This window comes from Balaenoptera ricei, chromosome 16 (genome assembly GCF_028023285.1).
Source record: "Balaenoptera ricei isolate mBalRic1 chromosome 16, mBalRic1.hap2, whole genome shotgun sequence".
NCBI lineage: Eukaryota > Metazoa > Chordata > Mammalia > Artiodactyla > Balaenopteridae > Balaenoptera > Balaenoptera ricei.
Window position 1 is genome coordinate 34,231,161 of NC_082654.1, and position 21,922 is coordinate 34,253,082.

The 21,922-nt window shown below is 46.0% G+C and overlaps 1 protein-coding gene across 2 annotated transcripts in view; it reads left to right on the top strand.

Moving 5' to 3' along the window:
- Positions 1 to 21,922, top strand: part of MYOF (myoferlin) — a 163,956-nt gene that overhangs the window by 126,879 nt on the left and 15,155 nt on the right. Inside the window, exons 37-47 of one of the 2 annotated variants that reach the window (XM_059900706.1) lie at positions 1,374 to 1,539; positions 4,708 to 4,784; positions 6,679 to 6,735; positions 8,153 to 8,164; positions 9,590 to 9,688; positions 11,106 to 11,231; positions 13,175 to 13,330; positions 13,775 to 13,866; positions 17,578 to 17,748; positions 18,473 to 18,621; positions 21,218 to 21,357. In XM_059900706.1, the coding sequence (XP_059756689.1) occupies positions 1,374 to 1,539; positions 4,708 to 4,784; positions 6,679 to 6,735; positions 8,153 to 8,164; positions 9,590 to 9,688; positions 11,106 to 11,231; positions 13,175 to 13,330; positions 13,775 to 13,866; positions 17,578 to 17,748; positions 18,473 to 18,621; positions 21,218 to 21,357 (1,245 nt within the window). The remainder of the gene's footprint in view (positions 1 to 1,373; positions 1,540 to 4,707; positions 4,785 to 6,678; positions 6,736 to 8,152; positions 8,165 to 9,589; positions 9,689 to 11,105; positions 11,232 to 13,174; positions 13,331 to 13,774; positions 13,867 to 17,577; positions 17,749 to 18,472; positions 18,622 to 21,217; positions 21,358 to 21,922) is intronic. The other variant, XM_059900705.1, reaches the window with a different exon arrangement.

Sequence of the window (21,922 nt, forward strand, 5' to 3'; positions counted from 1 at the left end):
ATACTTTGGAGCAAGAAGAGGTTACTCCGTCTTTCCGTTTTTAAAGCAGTTAAATCCTTAACTTTTTAAAAAGGAAAAAATCTTTATTTTTTACTCTACTATACAAAGCGTTAAGAAATAAAGGCATTTCTTCAGTTTCATGGGGTGGAAGGTCCAGAACCTTCCCATTTCTTTCCCCACCCCAGTCATTTTTCTGCCCTTGGGGTCTCCAGCACACCACTCTTGAACTCTAGGGTCTTGGAGCTTAACTTCTCCTCTTACAGATGAGGCAGCTGAGGCCTGGAGAGGGGAACCGCCTTATGCAAGTTCCGTAGTGAGTGCCAGGTCCCGCGTGCTGTACTGCAGTGACTCTGTCGAGATTGCAGCAGTAGCTACACAGAGCTCGGTGCTGGCTGCATTCACACTCCCTGCATTAAGTCTTCAACCCTGCAGGGCAGGCATTTTCACCCCTCTTATGTGTGCTTTGGAGGAAACTGAGATGTTAAGTGATTTACACAAGGGGACACGGCTAGCAAGTGGGTGGCCAGAGTTTGGACTTAAGGTCCCTCCAACTTCAAAGCCAATACTTTTCCCCTTGCGGTGCTACAGATGAACGCCACCTGGAAGCTCCGAGCCAGAATCCCAGAGTGATCCCCTGGGCCACTCTACCCACCCTTGTTCCGTCCCCAGCCCCTTCCCCACCTCCCAAGCTCTAGCCTGGAATCTAGCCTCAGTCAGCAGAGGTGAGGAAAGCCACTCAGTTGATCCCAGCTTCTACTCCTGTGTGAAGACGAAGGTGGAAATCATCTGAACCACGCACCAGGCAGACCTGAGACCAGCCCGTGATTCCCCAATCAGACAATGTCACCAAGGCTACCAAATTCCATATAGAGGAACCAGGAGGCATGGAGGAAAAATGAGCATCCCATTTTGGCATTGAACTTCCAGGACTGAAAGACTCTCAAGCCACAGTTATCTCCCGTGAAGGTTCAGTTTTATCTCGATCTAAATTTTAACTAATTCTAACTAAATGCTGACTTCACAACCTGTTACAGAGCAGAGCCAGGTGCTAAGGTACAGTGCTAAGCACTTCACATATATTAATTCAGCACCCCTACTCTTATTAAGGAGATCACTGGGACAGAGAAGAGTTCCCTAAGACCATGCAGCTGTCAGTGGCAGAGCCAGGGTTTGATCCCGGCTCGGAGCTCAGGCCCTTCAGCTCCAGGCTGCTTGCCTGGCATGTACATTACTGAACTGCTCGCTGTGGGTCCCAGGGGCTACACCAAATGGGCAGAAAGAGCCTGGGTTGGTCCCTTTGGGGGAGTTAATTGGCAAAGCTGCCCTTGTCAGGTCTTAAACAGAAAAGTAACACCTACCTCTGTGACCCCCAGTTCTTGCCCAAGGAGGAATTGTACATGCCTCCGCTGGTGATCAAGGTCATCGACCACCGGCAGTTTGGGCGCAAGCCCGTTGTGGGCCAGTGCACCATTGACCGCCTGGACCGCTTTCGCTGCGACCCTTATGCAGGAAAGGAGGACATCGTGCCACAGCTAAAAGGTAAATGCAAGTCTCTAAATAGCATCTTGGGACTTTTCATGTTGAGTTGATTTAATCTTTACAAACTCTCAAAGTAAGTACTCATTGTCCAGATTTTGCAGATGAGGAAACAGTTTGATTTACAGCATGCTTTGTAACTTTCCCAAGGTAATATAGTTAGTAAGTGGCAGAACTACCCTTGAATCTTGGCCTTGTTTGAGGGGGCCCAATGCTCAAGCTATTACTTTCTGAATTGTCCTGCTCCTGGATGAACATTCTTTTTTGTATCATCCAGCAGAGAAGGCAAGACAATGGGTGATTGCAGTTTGCTGTGATAAATTTTTTTAAAAATAAATTTATTTATTTTTCGCTGCGTTGGGTCTTCTTTGCTGCACGTGGGCTTTCTGTAGTTGCTGCGAGCGGGAGCTACTCTTCGTTACAGTGTGCTGGCTTCTCATTGCAGTGGCTTCTCTTGTTGCAGAGCACGGGCTCTAGGCACGTGCGGGCTTCAGTAGTTGTGGCTCGCGGGCTCTAGAGCACAGGCTCAGTAGTTGTGCGCACGGGCTTAGTTGCTCTGCGGCATGTGGAATCTTCCCGGACCAGGGATCGAACCCATGTCCCCTGCATTGGCAGGCTGATCCTTAACCACTGCGCCACCAGGGAAGTCCTATGATAAATATTTTGATGGGGAAATACAGGGACCCCTCCATAAGCACTGAAGGAGTGGGGGATTTTTATTTTAAATTGCTTTCCATCTATTGTCCTGCCTCATTAATGCATCACAACATTGTTGTGATATAATTTGAAAAATATGATTTCATTGTTATCTATCGAATTAAAAATAACACCTGCTTGAGTTTAAATTCCTGGCCTCGGGTCACATAATTAATAAGTGATGGAGCAGGGTATAATACTTACTGTTGGGTTCTATACTAAATAATAACTAATGAATAGCATTTTGCTCTTGTTTATTCAAGAATTACTTGTTTTTTAATTTACCATGTGCCAGAGAGTGTTAGGGGCTGGGGACTGGGTCCCATCCGTGAACAAGATCCCAGAGCCCTTAGGCTCATGAGGTGAAGCCCAGTGGAGAATTGACACCCATTCATCTGATCGTTGGTAGCCTCCAAACTGAAACAGCTGTCTTCTATTTGAGAGCTGTTCTGCTAACCAGTTCTATTTAATCTTCCATAAGGTTTGGTATTGATCTGACAGAGCCTCTGAAGCTCATCTGCTATGTGGGTCTGAGCATCCTGTATCCCTGATTCAGAGAAGAGAGAAAAAAATTCAGTCACACTTGAGCAAAACCCTACATGTGTTTATCCATACATTTCCCATGCAAAGCATTTTTGTGCTGAGTTGATGGTGCCTAAAACAGCAACATTTTTATAACATCAAGGATTAATGTAACTGCAGGCATTCTTTTATCTGGGGTTACTTAATGGAGAGAAACTGTTTTCCTAGTGTTTTTCCTACTGCTTTCATGAGAGAAAGTTCTTTGACACAAATATGTGAAATCATGAGGAAGGTACAAATGCTGCAAATTTTGTCTGGCCCCAGAATCGCTTGTATGGACCTACTTGTGTCTATGGGTCAGGGTTAGGCAGAGGTCTCCTGGTTCATGATTCTTTGTAGTTAGTGTGAAGTGGGGTCAAGGCTTCAGAAAGCCCCTGAAGAGGAAAATCCTTAAGGTGTATGGGGAGCACAGGGTTCCCAAGGCCAGAACCTGTTATTTTAGATCAATCTGATAGTTTCTTAAAACCAAACTGAGGTAGGAGTTGAGGAATGTACTTGGTTGGCCTAACGTTGGAAGCACACAGAATAACTTTCCTCCTGTCCCCGAGGCTTTGTTTACATGAGGATTGTAAAGTGGAGGAATGATAATATAGGAAGGAACTTGCATGCAGTTGTGTTCCGGCATGCCTGCCCTCCTGGCTGTCCCGTTCTGTGTTGCTGCAGTTGTCGGGAGTTGGAGGGGAGCTATCTTGGAAGCCTAGAGACTTCTGATAGATCTGGGGGTGCCACCTAGCAACAGCATAGCAATTGGCATATCATAGATGCTCAATAAATGTCAGTCTCCTCTGCTTCCCCGGTGCTCCCCTGATCACTTATCTGACATTTACTAAGGGCCTACTTTGCTCTGGGCTCTGGTATGATGGTTAAAACACAAGCTTTGGGGTCAGACAGACCTAGATTACTTACTTTCACTTGTGATTAATTGTTTAACTGGAAGCAAATGACTTGCTTTCTCTTAGCCTCAGTTTGTTTGTTTTTTAACCTCTATAATGGGTATAATGCCACATATGCACATATTCTACAGGATTTTTGAGGGGTTAAATGAGGTCATGTATGTAAACAGGTTAGCCCACTGCCTGGCACATGGTAGGTGCCTAAAAAATGGGTTTTCCCTCCTTTATGTCCTATACATCAAATGCTGGGTTAAACACAAAGTTCTTTTGGCTTGGCAGAGTTTGTTCTGTCTGAGTTCTGCCCTCCTGTTGAATGTCTGGCTGCCTGATGCCTTCTTCCATAAAGGGTAGCTGCACCTCTCATCCCACCCCGCCCCAGGCTGAGGCTTCAGCACCCCCTGCAGCTGAACCAAACCTGGTGAGCCCAGGGGCTGCTCCTGAGCCCTTGCTCTAACCTCAACATCCAGAGCCACAAATATTCTGGGAGTTATTTAAAGCCAGGATGTGTGCCTTTTCCCTCTATGTACACTGTGAGAACCAAGCTGAATGAGCCACTGCAACTTCAGCCCTGAAATGTGCAACTATTCACCCTGCTTTGCTTTTCTGTGTCTTAGAACAGATTCCATGAAAAGGAGGCTCCTTTGGTGTAGCTCCCCCCAGCCCCCATTGCCCCGACCTCACTCCTACATCCTCTAAAGACATGTGTTGACACAATTCTTTTTTCAGCATTTCCTGTGTACAGGATTGGGCTAATTGTCTAAGATAAAAGAAAAAAATGGGCCATAAAATCCCCTTAAGAATGTCTAAAACCGTATCATATTTTGGGAAAAGCAATGAATTGGGTTATTTTTCTACATTCAGACGTGGTCTTCTCCATTTAGTAAGTCTCATCCAGGAGCAAACTCTACCTTCCACTGTGTGGCTGTTGAACTTGAACTTGGAGTAGAATGTTCACCACTATATTTTTGTAAGTATCTTAGATTATGAAATTGTCTTGCAGCCTCCTTTTTGTCTACCCCACCCTGCCGGGACGTCGTTATTGAAATAGAAGACACCAAACCATTACTGGCATCAAAGGTAGGCTTCAGAACTGATCATTGGATGATGTCAGTTTTATCTTCCAGGCATCTAAGCATTAGGTGAATTCAGTCAAACAACCATTCAATGCAACTAAAATAAAATAACAAATCAGCTTATCATGGTAAAAAACCTGAATCTTACACTCATCAGTAGCTACGGTGACATTGTGTGGACTCATGTCCTCTACCCTCAGTCACCCAGGATACTTAAAATATACTCAGACCCGTGCTCCACTCTCCATGAGGGAGAGGGATCTAGACAACAGTAAATTTTAAAATCTCCCCAAGTGATTCTAATGTGCAGGCAGGTCTGAGGACCTTTAGTGTGGACAGTCTGAGTGATATCATTTGCAATAAAGAGAAATTTCAGGAGCAAATACACAGCACCACAACATTCAGAAGAGGGATACATGTAGCACACCACTTTTTTTCCCCTACGTGAAACAGAAGTGTCATGGATTTTTAATGACCCTATTTGTCAGTGTATGGGACATCTCCGACTTTTATATTCACTGTGGTTTTCCAAATCAAGAAATTGGTGGAAATGCTCACTCAGGACCCTATGTTAAAACCATTCCAGCCAGTTCGACAAGAAGGAGAGGGAAAAAAAAAAAGTTCCCAGCCCAGAAAAAAGAAAACATCAAATATCTCCCCGTTCCTGTTGGCATTCACGATGGACTTTCACAGCATGTTTTAATGTGCAAACTGGCCGAAAAGTGCACATGATTGCACTTTAATGTGTTATGTCCATAAACAGTGCCTTTAAAGAAATCCACTTTCTTCCCACTGCATTAAACTCACTAACAATTGGACCATACTAAATGTGGGCTCTACAGCCAGCACTGCGTAGCAGTGTGTTTGATTCTATTCCCTGAGAATCCTCCACAGTCAGAAATGACAGTATCAAATATGCAAAACCACTATGTTCACTTTATAAACAACCCCAAATATTCCCAATAAAACAGTAGTAGCCTAGGGAGAAGCTAAGTATAATATACTTAAGATCTTTTATGTACGTTTTCACAACAACTCTGGAAAAAGCCAGTTTAAGATCCTGCTCTGTAATCAGCCTCCAGCTTTCCTGCCTCCCATTGTCAATCAGCTCTTCTTCGGGCCTTCTGTATACTCAGTAGCCCCAGGTATGAAGGCCCAAGAAGAAGAATAAAGCCAGTCTATGCCGCAATCTCATTCATTTCTTAACAGTAGTTAACAGATGAGGCTACTGTAGCGACACATTGTGAAAGTTGAGTTTACATCATATTTTAAGTTGCAACTTAGCAGGACTGAGGAAGGTAGTATCAGTCATTCTCATGTACTATAAATAACTTTCACTCAGCTGCTCTCCTAACACCTACTGGAGGTATACTGTGTTGATAAGAAAGGCTATTTGGAATTGCCTCTAAAAATCTGATACCACCTATTCATTGGGGAATATAGCACTCATCTATGCAAAGTCAAATGAGCAAAGTTGAGCTTTGGAAGAGCCAATGACAAGCTTGCTGATGTCCTGGATTACATATACATGTAATATATGTGCATGCATGTAATATACATACATGCATGTGATATGCATGTGTTACATGTACATGTGATGTGTGTGTAATGAATACCTATTACCACTAACTCAATTCAAGCCTTTTATTGGTAAATGGAGGGAATGGGTCCACACAGTGCTGTTGATGGGAGCTGTGGAATGTGGCTTCAGGTGACAGTTTCGGGCTCACAGAAACTCACACCACTACCTTGTGGTGACCCTGGGAGCTCTTAACAGATGTGCTCAGCACCACCACAAGTAAAGCGGGAAATAAGCACTGGGGACAAATTGCTAAGTGCTAGCCAGATAACACAGACGTTCCTACATGGCCATTTCAACAATTACCTTCCAATTCCAGTGCTTAAGCAGTATGTCAACAGCTCTCAGCAAAATGGCTTCTTCAACGACAGTGCATGTATGTATGATAAGAAAATGCATGAAGCTGCCTGGGGCTGCGGGGACCTCGGTCTAAAGACTTGAACTCTCCTTTCAGATTCTTTCTAGATTTTGGAGTGAAAGACGATCTTTAAACAAATGTGATTATTTTAAGCTTCAGGGGAGAATCTTCTATGCCGTTTGGATATAATGAAGCAAGTTACTTTAGCTGCTTCAGCTACTTTGCCACGTGAACTAATGAGCAAGCGGACATGAATAAATTCTCCCATATTAATCCTAGATTTTAACATCAGCAATCTGTTCTGAATAACGCTTTTTAAATCATAAACTATTCATTTCTTTGAAATGATTTCAAATAGCTGAGAATAGATGTGAATAAACAGACTCTAAATATATGAATTCAGGAACCATTCAGAATGTGAAAACACTTTTGGCATAAAGTCCCTCTCTCCAAAATCTCAATTCAGCTGTGATGATTTAACTTTTAATCGCGCTCTGACATGAATCTAATAGAAAGAATTGTTATGTCTATCTGTCTCTCTGCCTCTCTTGGCATTTCTGTGTGCTGAACAAAAGTCGATGCGGAAAATGCCGAGGGGCACTTGCAGAAGAAGCCCCGTGGCCGCCCGGCACTCCCTTCAGGAAGTGCCTGTAGTGAGGAGTCGCTGTCCCCTCACAGTGGAAATGAACTTGAAGTTAGGAGGTAGCAATTCTTCAAACTGCCCCTAAGGGTGAGCTTGGCTGATGTTCCAGCAGGTACCAAGAGACAAGTCAAGCCCCAGCATCCTAGCTGTCCATTCTCTCATCTCCTGGTGGATTCTCCACGCAGAAACTCAAATGGGAGGATTTGGCCAATGAGAGACTTGACATCCATTTATGGATGGATATGTATTTGGTGCTTTATTGGCGGCATGGGGAAAAATCAAGAAAAGATGCTTACGTGATGGTGCTGCAGTCATGTTGGACATAAACATCTTGGGACAGGAGTTTTTGAAGGAATGAGAATTAGGCCAAGTTGGGGATATACTTTAGAAGCTAAATGGAATAAAAGGTTTGGGGCAGGAAGATGAGCAACTGTATTCATCCCCACCTCCACCCCACCCCACCCCCTTTGTGATCACTATGCTGGTGGACAGATTGATTGTCTAACTCTATTAAAACATGGGACATGGGTGGCTACCTCCAACCCTTTTATTTTAATACTGTTTGTAACTCTTCTGCACATTTTCAGAGAAGAAACCAATAAGGTGTGTTTAATTATGAGATCATCTTGAATTGAATAAATAATCCATCAAAATGTTGATAATATAAGGCATGGATGAAAAATAACGTCTCCTTTTCTCTTTCTCATTGAACCTAATGCTCATGGGGTCTCCGTCTCCATGTGACCTGAACATGGTTTGTCCTCTTCCTGCCCATATATATGTGATGGGCAGCTAACAGAAAAGGTAACTATTATACACGTTTTGCTAGACTTAAGATTCATGTATTTTCTTCCTATAGCTGATATGTAAATAAATAAATAAATAAATAAATAAAATTTTAAATCCAGGGTTGGGTTACTGATCCATGAAGGGGAAATAACTGTAGGTGTATGTATAAACATATATATATACCATATATAAATAAGAAATAGCTTTTCTTGAGTGTTCCTTCTTCCTTCCCCCCAGATGGAAGAGGAGGCCATGTTGCTGGTGACACACTATTTTGAGCAAGCTCACTCTTCCTAGGTAGATTAAGCCATGGGTGGGTCTGATGGGATCTATTCTTGTTATAAATCTGAGTGGAATTTATAGCAGCCTTCGATAAACTACAGCCTTCTACAGTTTGAGAATGTTGCACAAGTGATTCTAAATGCTGTCCCTTCTGCCCAGTCTAAGAACCACCGGATTCTGAACTCTGGCTGCACGTTACCTGGGGAACTTTTGAAAGCATCCTGGGTGCCAGGTCTCACCCCAGGCTGATTGAATTAGAATCTCCAAGAATAGGTTGGGAGCCACTGGTCTAAACAAACCATGATGCCTCCCTACTCTTGCTTCACATTTTATAATTTTCAAAGCTCCTTCTCCTAATGATCTTATTTCATGTCCGGAACAACTCTATGAGAGACTTCCCTGGTGGTCCACTGGTTAAGACTCTGTGCTCCCAATGCAGGGGGCACGGGTTCAATCCCTGGTCGGGGATCTTGGGGAACTAAGATCATCCTGCATGCCGCACAGCGTGGCCAAACAAAACAAAACAAAACAAAACAATCCTATGAGATGGATGGGGGCAGGTAGTGTTATTATCCTATTCAGTGGATGAAGACAGTGATGCTCAGAGATGTTAAACAACGTACCTGATGTGGTGTGGCTTGTAACATAAGGGTATGGCTTCTAACGTAAAGGATGGAACTTGAATTAGAACCAGTTTTACCCACTCTTAGCTTAGTGAGCTTTGTTTTGCAATGCATTGCTGGCTAAAAGGGCTAAGGAAATGAAACAGTGGAAAACACATACTGGAGGATGAAATAGTAAACACATACTGAAGGTTTTCTTTTATCTGCATATGTAAATATCAAGTCAACAGGATAAAAGAGTAAAAACAAACAAATGAATAGATTGTATCCATAGAATGTAAGAAAATCATCTAGTGTAGCTGTGGCCATTAAAGCCAAACACATTTCATTGGCCAAGGATCATCATTTCACCTCCAGCTTCTGGGTAGAAGAATCCTGAATACTTTGGTGCATGTAAACAAGAGTCATATAATCTCGCCTCTTTTAGGTTCAGAAGTACCTGTTTCTCTTGTCTATTACATATGAGTTTTCTTGCAATGATTGGAAATCCAGGGCACCACTAAAGAGTTTTCCATTTTCATGTGTCTTTCTTTAGGAGGAAGAAATTATTGACTGGTGGAGTAAATATTATGCTTCCACAGGGGAACATGAAAAATGTGGACAATATATTCAGAAAGGCTATCCCAAACTCCAGGTACCTGGGCCTATGCTACTGTGGGTGGGGGATTGACATGCGTTAAAACTGGCCACAGGCAGAGCTGAGTGAAAAACTGAAAGGTCCAATGGTGGGTGCTGAGGCTGAGGGGCCAGGAGCACCTCTGGCCTCCTGGGGAGCCCCCTTGTGATGGATTTTGGCTTTGCCAAGATTCCCGGGGCTTGAGGACAGCTGTTGATTTATGGTTATGTGACTGCCACTTTAAGGCTTGGGGACATCTGGCCGAGGGTTGGGAATGGGTTGGCACCGCACTAATTAGGCCAACGATTGTCCATTTTGACCAAGGGAGACCTTCAAAGTCATGGTGCTCTTGCAAAAAAGTATGAAATGTCAACATGCTTTATTCTGTCCTCTGAACGAGCATCAGTTTCACTAGCTGAGAAGTTGATTCTTTTACATGTATGTAGTGTACAATCACAACTCTGTGTCCAGGAGGAAGACAAGCTATTGGACTAGGCCGGTCTGGCTATGGATGATCTTTCTGTTAATGGTTTGGGTTTTCCAGTTCTTTATTCATTTTTTCAGAACGTGGAAAAATCTACTTTCTTTCATGTGATTGTCCTAACATCTCAGCGCAGCTTGAGAAACACCAGCATGTAAAGAACCGCTTATTTAGAGAAATAAACTAGATCAGCCCCACAGTCCATCCTCCATCCCTCCCTCTTTCCTTCCTTCCTTCCTCCTCCTCCTCCTCTTCTAGCTTTTTATCGAGGTATAATTTACATACAATAAAGTAATCCATTCAGTGAGTTGTGATAATTGTATATACACCTACGTAAACCACTACCAAAACAAGGCAAAGAACATTTCCATCACCCCAGAAAACTCCTTTGTTTGTACCCCTTTCCATTCAATTTCTCACAACCTTCCAACCCTCTTAGAGACAACTGATCTGATTTCATCATCATAGATCGGTTTTGCCTTTTTTTATATGTCAAATAAGTGGACTCATACAATACGTATTTGTGTGTGTGTGGCTTCTCTAGCCCAACACAGTAGTTTTGAGATCCATCATGTTGTCTTGTGCATCAGTAGTTTGCACCTTTTAATTGCTGAGTCATATTCCGTTGTATGGATATACCACGACTTGTTTATCCATTCTCCTGATGATGAAGCTGCTATGGACATTCTAATACCGTGTGGACATGTTTTCATGTCTCTTGGAGGAATACCTAGGAATACAACTTCTGCATCATAGAGTAGCTGGATATGTAACTTCATAAAAAATTGCCAGACACTTTCCCAAAGTGGTCATATCATTCTGCACTCCAGCCAGCAATGTGTGAGTTCTGGCGCTCCATCCACATCTCATGCCCATTGGGTACTGTCAGTCTTTTTGATTTTAGATTCCACCTGTATTTTAATGAGAAATTAAGAATCTGTTGATGGTTTGCAGATATATGACTGTGAACTAGAGGAGGTAACGGAATTCGAGGGCCTGACAGACTTCTCAGATACTTTCAAGCTGTATCGAGGCAAATCAGATGAGAATGAAGATCCTTCTGTGGTAGGAGAGTTTAAGGTGAGTAAAATGTGTGTGTCTGTCCTGTTTAAAATCCACCTTTATTTTCTTTATAGACCTAGGATAAAGGACAACCAATCTCTGGGTCAGGGACATATCCTCTGACATCTGAAGGATGCTAGAAAATGTTAACAAGGAAGAGGACAGTGGGGTCGGGAGCAGAACACTCAAAGCCATTCTCCGTATCTTTCTCCCTGCTGATGCCAACCAGCCTTGAATCCTGTAGAGTCAGCCTCTCTAAGCTCTAGTTCTCTCTCTCTCTCTCTCTCTCTCTCTCTCTCACTCACTCTCACTCTCTCTCACACACACACACACACACACACACACACACAGACACACACACGTCCCAGGCTTTCAGCAGGACCAGTGCAGCACTTTCCCAATCCACTGTCCTTGCCACCCTTCTCGTCCACACTCTAGTCCATTCTCGACGCAACCAAATCTGATCGTGTTTCTCAACCGCTTAAAAACATCGCTTGAGTTTCCACTGGGTCAAGTCTCAACTCCTTCCAAGGGTTGGGCTGGCCTTTCACAAGCTTCTTGTCTCTCCTGCCACTGCATCCTCTCCAAGCCCCAAACACACCCTGTCCTTTCACAACTTGGAGCTCTGGGACAAGTTCTTCTTCATTCCCTGGATGCCCTTCCTTCCCTCTCTGGTCTGACAAACTCCTACTCATTCTTTGAAGCACCAGCTCCGATGTCACATTCTTTGTGAAGTGTTCCCTGGGTGACTCACTCCTACCCCAGGCTCCCTGGGTCCCTGCTGCTACTAAAGTACCTTTCACATTGTAAGTATCTGCTTTCACAACTGCCCCTCCCTCCAACCACAGTTGGCAAATCCAAGACAGACGTGCTGTTACTTCCTAATCCTTTCCAATAGCAGACACTGCTAATCGATAAGACCATTTTACCCTACATGTGGTTTCCAAATCCTTCTCATAATAGCTTTCCACCAAGCCATCAAAGATAGCATGAGAGTCAAACCTATTTAACACCCCTGTGCCAGACTGGATTCCTTGAGTTCATTTTTTGGCCCCCAGTACCTGGCACATGGTAGGTGCTTACATCATGCTGCTTTACTGAGTGAAAGTAGCTGGAACTAAGACCCACGTGTTCTGAATCCAACTTTAGTGCTTTCTCTTGTACGTAAGCTGGTTTCAAGATAAAATATAAGGCCTTTCAAGCTGGCCTGATGGCTCACTCATTCAGAAACTGCTTATTGTGTCCCTGCTTCATGCCCAGCCCTGTGTTAGGTCCTGGAGATAGAGTGATAAACAAGAAATATTTACCTCCCTCAGGAAGCTCACAGTCTAGTGAAGAATATAGACAATAAATAGACAGTGACGATGCAGAGGTCAGTGCTGCAATAGGGGTGAGTGCGGGGTTAGAAGAGAGTGTTAGGAAACATATTCAACCCAGGGGCAATCAGGGAGGTTTCCCAGAAGAAGTGACACTTTTCAGCTGAGACCTGAGGGATGAACAGGAGTTTGCCTGGGAGTGCATGGAAGGAGGTTTACAGGGGTGATGCAAAAAAAAAAAAGGGAAATCACCCTTTATACTTTCTTGGGTTTAAAAAATAATCATTTTTATTCCTATCTTCAAAAACTGTGCAGAATTTCACTTCTCATCACCTCCTTTGCCATCATACAGGTCCAGGCCACCTCCATGTCTTGCCTAGGTTTTTGCCAGGCCTTCCTACCTCTGCCCTGCCCTTTCTTCTCCCCTGTGATCTATTAAGTAATTACTTTATCATCACTCACTTTCCCCACTGGAAACATGCAAAGCACACCATAGCCATTTCTTTCACAAAACGCAGCCCTTCATCCCCCAATCCCACAGCCCCCGTGGCTGCCCCCAGTGTCCTGGGGGAAAGGACACTGCCCCAGGCCCTCTGCCCTGATCGCCCAAGGTCCTGCGAGTACATCTGTGTGTCTCTCTCCTAGGGCTCCTTCAGAATCTACCCCCTGTCGGATGACCCCAGCGTGCCGGCCCCTCCCCGGCAGTTTCGGGAACTACCTGACAGCGTCCCACAGGAATGCACGGTTAGGATTTACATTGTTCGCGGCTTAGAGCTCCAGCCCCAGGACAACAATGGCCTGGTAAGAGTCTGGGCGTGGCGCCTTCTCCTATAGCAACATAATTACAGTCATCAGCCACAGTAATTGTCCTGTTCTTTCTTTCTGGGCTCTGTTATCTCACAAGGGGAAAGATACTCTATCAAAACAATCTGTTCAGGAGGATTGTCCCAGTGGGGATTTATCTCAGAGCTTGAAGGGGCTTTGGAGCCTCTGGTTCACCCTTCTCATTTTACAGATGTGACCTCAGAGGAGGATTGCTTTGTCACTGCTCCTCGCCACTGCCTCTCCTCCAAACGAGCGCTGGCTGCATGGCGCCAAGAGGGAGCATTGCCCAGACCTGGTCTGAGGCTACCCCTTCTCACCAGCGTGGGAGCGGGGGTGGGGTCACACCTGAGTCTGTCCCAGAAACTGCCGTGAACTGGCACCCCATGGTGACATAACCTGCTGTCTGTTTTGTCCCCACAGTGTGACCCTTATATAAAAATAACACTGGGCAAAAAAGTAATGGAAGATCGAGACCACTACATCCCCAACACTCTCAACCCGCTGTTCGGCAGGTAACGGGCATTTCCTAACGCTTTTCTGTGGTTCTTTTCTTCTTGGCCTCTGTGCTAAGGATGCAATGGGTGCTAGGCTCTGCTCTAGGCCCGGAAGCTGTGAAACTATGTCTGTGAACTATTCAAATATCCAAGTCGGTGGGGCAGGTAATAAATACGTAAATGCACAAACACAAGAAATTTGTGGAAGTGAAAAGTACCACGAAGAAAACTAAACCAAGTCTGAGAGATTTGTTGTGAGACCTGGAGGGGCGGGGGGCGGGTAATGAGGCCCAGGAGTCCGGAGGGTTTGTGGCTTCTAGACAAGAAGGGTAGGCAGTGATTTACGTGTAGTGACAGGTGGTTCTCACTCCCCGATCCTGCTGAGCTCTTTCTGGGATGCTTTGACTCCACCACTTTGAGCCAGTGTATGTGTTACTGACTCTGTTACTAAAACTGAGAAGGCAGCAGAAAGTGATGGGGTCAGATGTCCTGCTCCCTGTCTTCTGTTCCCGAAGATTTTATTTATGGCTGCGTTGGGTCTTCGTTGCTGCGCGCGGGCTATCTCTAGTTGCGGCGAGCGGGGGCTACTCTTCGTTGTGGTGGGCGGGCTTCTCATTGCAATGGCTTCTCTTTGCGGAGCACAGGCTCTAGGCACGCGGGCTCAGTAGTTGTGGCTCGCAGGCTCTAGGGCACAGCCTCAGTAGTTGTGGCATGCGGGCTCAGTAGTTGTGGCTTGCGGGCTCTAAGGCACAGCCTCAGTAGTTGTGGCGCACGGGCTTAGTTGCTCCACGGCATGTGGGATCTTCCTGGACCACGGCTCGAACCCGTGTCCCCTGCATTGGCAGGCAGATTCTTAACCACTGCGCCACCAGGGAAGTCCCCCGAAGATTCTTGAAATAGCATTACCGTCTTCATCATTGCCACTTTACATCTGTTCTGGACTGTTACACTGATCTCATCAGAACCTTCTCAAGGGTAAGGTGCACCCAAGTGACCTCTAAAGAGGACGGGCTTTTTTCAGCTATAAACTACTTCCACATTTAATAATAGCTACTATTTGCGGAGCTTTTACTGTGGATGTGCACTGTGCCGAGCCCTTCATAGAAAACATCTCAAAAATCTCACAACTCTGAGGGGCTCCCCTCACCTGACAACAGAGGAAACGGAGGCACGGAGGGAGTCAGCACCAACTCACTCCACTGCTGGGCGCCAGAGCCGGGACTCACGCCCAGGCCACCTGAACGCAGCGTCTGCATGGCCACCACCATCTGATTTTCACCTCAGTGTCAAACCCGGCAGCTGACAGGGCAGGGAGTCGCGGCCCCACTTTGCAGGTGACAGAAACAGGGCAGCAGAGCTGTGTCCACACAGCTGGTGCACCGGGCAGCCAAGATTTACGTAGAAATTCCTGACCAAGCCCCAGGCTTTTCCAACACTCTTGGTAATGTTTCATATTCCGGGCCAAGCCATCACCTGTAGAAAAATGTTCTTTGCACAGAGTATTTGTAAAAATAGTGTTATTTTCCCCCAGAACCCTGCCGAGAAGGAGAACACTTTGTTCTTATTTGACGTGTGCCTGTATTTTAATTTCTGGCTTTATTATCCTGCCCATCCGCTTCTTTTGTACTCGCGTTTGTTGGTGGGTGCCCTTATGCAGTCCTTCCCTCTCTTGTGTGTACGTGCGTGTGCACGCGCGCACATGCACACCTTCTGTGCCGCACACCCCGGGGCCGCGTGCCAGGGCCAGGCAGTGGAAGTAATCCTCTGGCAGGGCAGTATGATTGTTTTCCTTTTCTTCCCCTGATCCAGCCCTGAGGTCTAGACAGGAAAAGGCACGCAGGGCAGGAAGGAGGGCTCCATGCGAGGGAGACAGGGAAGCAGCGAAAGCCAGCTTTTACGGGAGAAAGGCGGCCCTGTCTGAATCGCTCATCTCGGAGGAGCCAAGCACAAGCTTAATTAAGTGGCAGGAAAAGTCTAGCTTGGAGCCACCCCGGAAGGAAGTGAGGCCATCAGGCTCCGCACGGCCAATCGCCATCTGGTGAACGTGCAGACATCACCCCGCCCAGCAGGGTGGAGCCAGGGCTCTGCAGCCCCTCCCACGACTCCCGTCCCTGGCCTCCGTCTTTTCCAGGGTGACTTTTTTCTCAGCGGAGACCCTCAGGGATTCCACGAAAGGAATTCAGGAAGGAGCAACCTTTCCTACTTGCTCGGCCACTGTTCAGCATCGTCATCCCATAACATTCAATGGGATGTCAGTCTGCCAGAAGATGTTAATTGTGTTCTAAAGAAAGACGTATTCCTTCATCAAACCAAGATGCTTGGGTTAAAAAGATAACTGCAGGACTTCTCAGAACCTTCGGTTTGCCCAGAGGAACACCAGAAGTGGTTCTCAAACTTATTTGAGCAAAGAATTCTTTTTGTCAAGGGACACATATTACCTGTCCCTTGGAATCCAGTAATGGAATTTGGGGGCTCGTGTGGATATGGTGCTTCAGGTGTGGCCACGACTCCAGCACCTTCTATCCTGGGCCGCCTTCCTCCTGCAGGCCCCCGCCTGGCTGCAGCAGTCTGGAGAAGTCACTGAGATGTATCTAGGAGACGCCCTAGCAGCTTGTCTCCAGAGCCCCACTGACACACACCCTTCTGCTCAAGAGATTAATACTCCTGGCTCTTTGGGCAAGAACCAATCCACACGCCAGAGTGACAGGAGGAGGACTGGAGGCACAGTGAGAGAGGAGAGATGCAAGAGGCCTCTCACAGTTTTCTGTCCACAAAGTTTATTGAGCACCTACTATGGGACTCACCCCTCTGTGTGCAGATACAGAACCAAACCCCACCCATCTGGAGCTTATGCTGTACAGTTATCACCATCTCAGAACTGGCGCCATATTGCTCACCTACCACAGAAATTACTGTTTGATTATTTATCGTTCTCTCAGAAGTGTTTGCATTTTAATACAGATACTATCGAAAAGCCTCCACAAATCAGTGGCAGAGCCAGAGGGCCTGGGAGGAGGGAGGGGGCCTTCTTGGCAGCCTTCCACTCCCCCCCTCCAGACCCTCATGCTCCTGTGGGGTGAGTCCAGGGTGTTCCATGGGGTAGTGGTCTCTGTTGAGGCAGAGAAGGGAACATAGTAGGGGCACAGATATGGGGGCTATAAATCGGGGTGCTTGTGCCTTACTAATCTCCCAGCTGGGTAGAGATGCCTGGGTACCCAGATAATAGGCATGTATTCTAATAATATAATTATTAACAATAATTATTATTTAATTTATAATAATTTATTATTATTACTATTATAGCTATTGGGTTTTGAGTAATGCACTCATACCAAATGCTTTCTAAACATTTCTTCCCTTGACCCTTGTAACAACATGGGATGGTAGGGATTATTATCACCATTTTACAGATGAGAAAACTGAGCACAGAGAGGTTAAGTAGCTGGCCTAGGGTCCCGCAGCCAGTAAGCAGCAAAGCTGGGATTCTCGTTAGGCATTTAAGGCCCCAGATCTTCTCCTGATCAAGTGTACAATCTGTTGCTCTCATTACTAACGTGCACTACTTAATCAAGCACCCCTGCCTGCCGCCACCCACCTGGTTATCCCAGCCATGATGTCCTCCTCCTGCAGCCCCGACCCCAGCCCAGGGAGTCTTTGTGCAGAGCCCTGGTTTGTGTGAGACACCCGGGTGGGATCATGGCGACTCTAACCTTGCATTTGTTTATTCAGAATGTATGAACTGAGCTGCTACTTACCTCAAGAAAAAGACCTGAAAATTTCTGTCTATGATTACGACACCTTTACCCGTGATGAAAAAGTAGGAGAAACGATTATTGACCTGGAAAACCGATTCCTTTCCCGGTTTGGGTCCCACTGCGGCATTCCTGAGCAGTACTGTGTGTAAGTGTGTGTTGACAGTTTGCTCCATCTAACATTAATACCTGGGGAAGCTCTGGCGCTCCACCTCAGGGCCTGTCTTAACTGAGCCCCTGCTCCTTTGAGTTGGGTAGATACCGTTGTTGATAATAGAATCATCTTAGAGAGAATCAGGACCATAGCATTGCCCATTCCCATTGGCGTCTGTGTACAACGCTAGCCCCTGGAGCAGTGCAGTGCTCTGTGGGGATGGCGCAGGTAGCAGCCGCTGGAGAAGCAGTCTCCACTCTCCCATTCTTTGAGCCCCTTCCCTCCTTGATGCCTGGGACCAAGAGCTGGCAACGTTTGATGGCAGGAATTCCCTGCCCCTCCCTCCAAACTGATCAATGCTGTGATGTCCCTCTTTCCCTGAGTGCTAAACAGTGCCTTTCTGTAATATTGAATGAGATATAGCTTGTGATTTCTAATTTATAAGTTTACCTATTGTGATTATAGCGATCTCAGTCAAACTCATTTTTTACAGAGGAGGAAACTGAGGGGTGGGGGGGAGTACCAATTGGCTGAGGCCAAAATGATTGTGGATTTTAGGTCTCTAAATCCTAAATAGATTTCTAGGCAAAAGCCAACGTGTAGAGCACGTTCCCTGCTCCCCCATTAACATGAGAGCACCTATAAGTATGTGTGTGTATGAATCCAAGAAGAACTTGTGTGCCCTGCGGTAACTCCGGGTGTGGGATCTAATTCACAGTTCTGGAGTAAACACCTGGCGAGATCAATTGAAACCAACACAGTTGCTTCAAAATGTAGCCAGATTCAAAGGCTTCCCACCACCTGTCCTTTCTGAAGACGGAAGTAGAATCAGATATGGAGGACAAGACTACAGCCTAGATGAATTTGGTAAGCACATTGCCATGGATGGCAAGCTGGTTACAAGGTACAGCAACCCATTTATGCTGCCTGGTTTGCATTGGGGAGGGGGGTGGACAGAGCAGTGCCCTAATACCATAGGGAATTCCGTACACATGACCGTCTAACAAAAGCCCCATTATAGTAGAGTTTTGCTGTCATGTCAGGTGTCAAAGTGGACACGTTTTCTTGTCTGTCTTATGTTTCACTTGACCTTTTTAGGTCATAGCCATTTGAGCTTTGAACACAAAGTTCTAATAATTAACTTATTTCCATGTAATGCATAATTAGCTCAAAAGTGCTCAGATGGTAGTGGAAGAATTTCTCTTCCAATTTTATTCCATCATTCTCCCAGCCCTTCTCTGAGAAGGCTCAGGGAGGCTGGGGGCTGGTTTGAAGAATCTGCTAAGTTCACATCTGGCTCACATCCGAGCTCGGGGTCTTGCTCTTTCCTAAGCAGTAATTTATAATGCAATCTGTCCTGACACATCAACAGCTAACCGCATTATGACAGAGACTGAAATAAGCTTAATAGAGCATAAGAGCTGTGGCATGATTCAGTGTTTCGTAGGGAGGAGGGCTTCCTGGAGGGGCTGGCAGTGGGCTGGCTTTGAGGGCACATGGGATATCCAGAGAAAGCTGAGCAAGGACACACGGGAGTGAAAGTGCTTCCTGATCCTCAACTGTTTTTTCTTGACATTGTAAGAAACTATATTTGTCTTTCTCTCTTAAGAGGACTTGGTCAATATCAGGGACGATAAGATGTTTAACAAATGTCGATGCTGCTGTTAACATGAGAACTTGCAAAAGGGACTGGGAATAAACTGGCAAGCAACATGGCCCCACGGAGAAGATTACCCCCAACAATTAAACAGCACCCCCAAAAAGCTGTATCAGTCAGGATTGTTCCAGTTACTTTTGTCACATAACAAATCACCCCAAAAGTTAGCCGCTGAAAACAACCATATTGTTTTATTTTTTTTTTAATTTTTATTGGAGCATACTTGATTTACAGTGTTGTGTTAGTTTCTGCTGTACAGCAAAGTGAATCAGTTATACATATATCTACTCTTTTTTAGATTCTTTTCCCATATAACAACCATTTTGTTTTACTTATAGTTTTGTGGGTTAGCTGTTCAGCAAGGGCTCACCTGGGCAGTTCTCACTTGAGTTGCTCACGCAGTTGACTGCCGTCAGATGTTGGCCAGGGCTGCAGTCATCCAAAGGCTCGACTGAGCTGGAGGTCCAGGATGGCTCACGCACACGGCTGGCATTTGCTGCTGGCTCTTGGATGGGAGCTTACGTGGAACTGATGACCAGAGCACCTACCCAGGCCTTTCCCGTAGGGTGATCTCTGGGCACCCAGACTCCTTACACGGCTGGCAGCTTCTGCCAGAGCAAGGACCCCAAGAAGACCAGCGTGGCCTTTCATGGTTAGCCTGGGAAGTCACACAGCATCCTTTCTTTAGTGGTCACATATGTCTGCAGATTCAAAGGGAGAGGACATAGACCCCACGTCCCAATGGGAGGAGTGACAGAGAATTTGGGGACTATGTTTTTTAAATGCCACAGTGATGCTAGCTAGCTACTGTAATAGTTAAACTTACAAATTTCAGTGGCTTAACACAATAGAAGTTTATTTCTCATAAATTCAAAACAGGTACTCCTACAGGTGGGTGGCCCTCTTCCAAACAGTGCTTCATGGACTAGGCTCTTCCATCTTATAGCTCTGCCCTTCTTCAGCTCAGGTGTCTAAGGTCACTGTTTTCTTCTGCATCCGGAAGAGAAAGTGCACACAGAGGATCCTACATGAGAGGGTTTTATGGGCTAGGTCTTGAAGTGGCACACACGTCACTTCCACCTACGTTATATTCTAGCCTACCTTGTTTGCATGGCCACACCTAACTGCAAGGGAGTCTGGGAGACGGAGTGAGCCCCTGACACCAACATAAATAGGGGCTGCTCTCACACATTCTGGAGCGTTCTGGTCTCTTTACTGTTGGCAGCCCACAAGTCAGAAATGAGCCTGGTTGGGGCAGGGCTCTTGGTCAGGAGCTTTTTTTTTTTTTCTTAATTTTAATTAATTAATTTATTTATTTTTGGCCCTGTTGGGTCTTCGATGCTGTGTGCAGGCTTTCTCTAGTTGCTGCGAGCGGGGGCTACTCTTCCTTGCGGTGCGCGGGCTTCTCATTGCGGTGGCTTCTCTTGTTGCGGAGCACGGGCTTTAGGCGCCCAGGCTTCAGTAGTCGTGGCACGTGGGCTCAGTAGTGGCTCACGGGCTCTAGAGCGCAGGCTCAGTAGTTGTGGTGCACGGGCTTAGTTGCTTCACGGCACGTGGGATCTTCCCGGACCAGGGCTTGAACCCATGTCCCCTGCATTGGCAGGCGGATTCTTAACCACTGCGCCACCAGGGAAGCCCAGTCAGGAGGTATTTCTATCAACAACTCTTTCACAAGCTGGTTTGCACACTGGCACCGCCTGACCATTTTTGCAGAGTCTGGGGTGAAGTACTGCAAATCCCTCAAGGCGATCTGGCTGAACTGTTCCCGGATGCCCATCCCTGTTTCACTGTCCTTCTTTATTGCAGAAGCCAACAAAATCCTGCACCAACACCTCGGGGCCCCTGAGGAGCGCCTTGCCCTTCACATCCTTAGGACTCAGGGGCTGGTCCCTGAACACGTGGAAACTAGGACTTTGCATAGCACCTTTCAGCCTAACATCTCCCAGGTAAAGGGCTCTCTAACTGTGAACCCCTCACCCACACTCCAAAGGCAGTGGTGATAGCTGACACAGACTTGCCTCTTTTATCTTTTTTGGATACTTTTAGATATACACGAAATAGAAATGAAACTCAGGTTAGCTTCATCCCCAAGGGGAATTTATTGTAAGAATTTTCAGGTAACTCACTAAATCCAGACAGGAGAGTGACAGTGACTCAGAACAACCTTGGACCAGGATCTCTCCCTGTCTCTTGTCTGTTTCTGAGTCTACTTTACCCTGCACTTTTCCTTCCTGTGATCACCTTCCCATGTGGCAGAATATCGTGGACCGTTTCTGAGTTTTTTATGTTATAATGTAGCCCCATCTACTTCCACATGTGGAAAGGATTGGTTGCCCCAACTTGGCCCATTTATCCAACACTGGACCACTCAGCTCTAGCCAGGAGGACAGGGATACAGTACACAGGATGGCTCATCACAGGGACCATGCTGATAGTGATGGGGGAAGGTCAATTCCCAGAAGCTGGGGAGCAGCTCCCAGAGAAGCAAGGAGAGACATGGAAAATGACAAA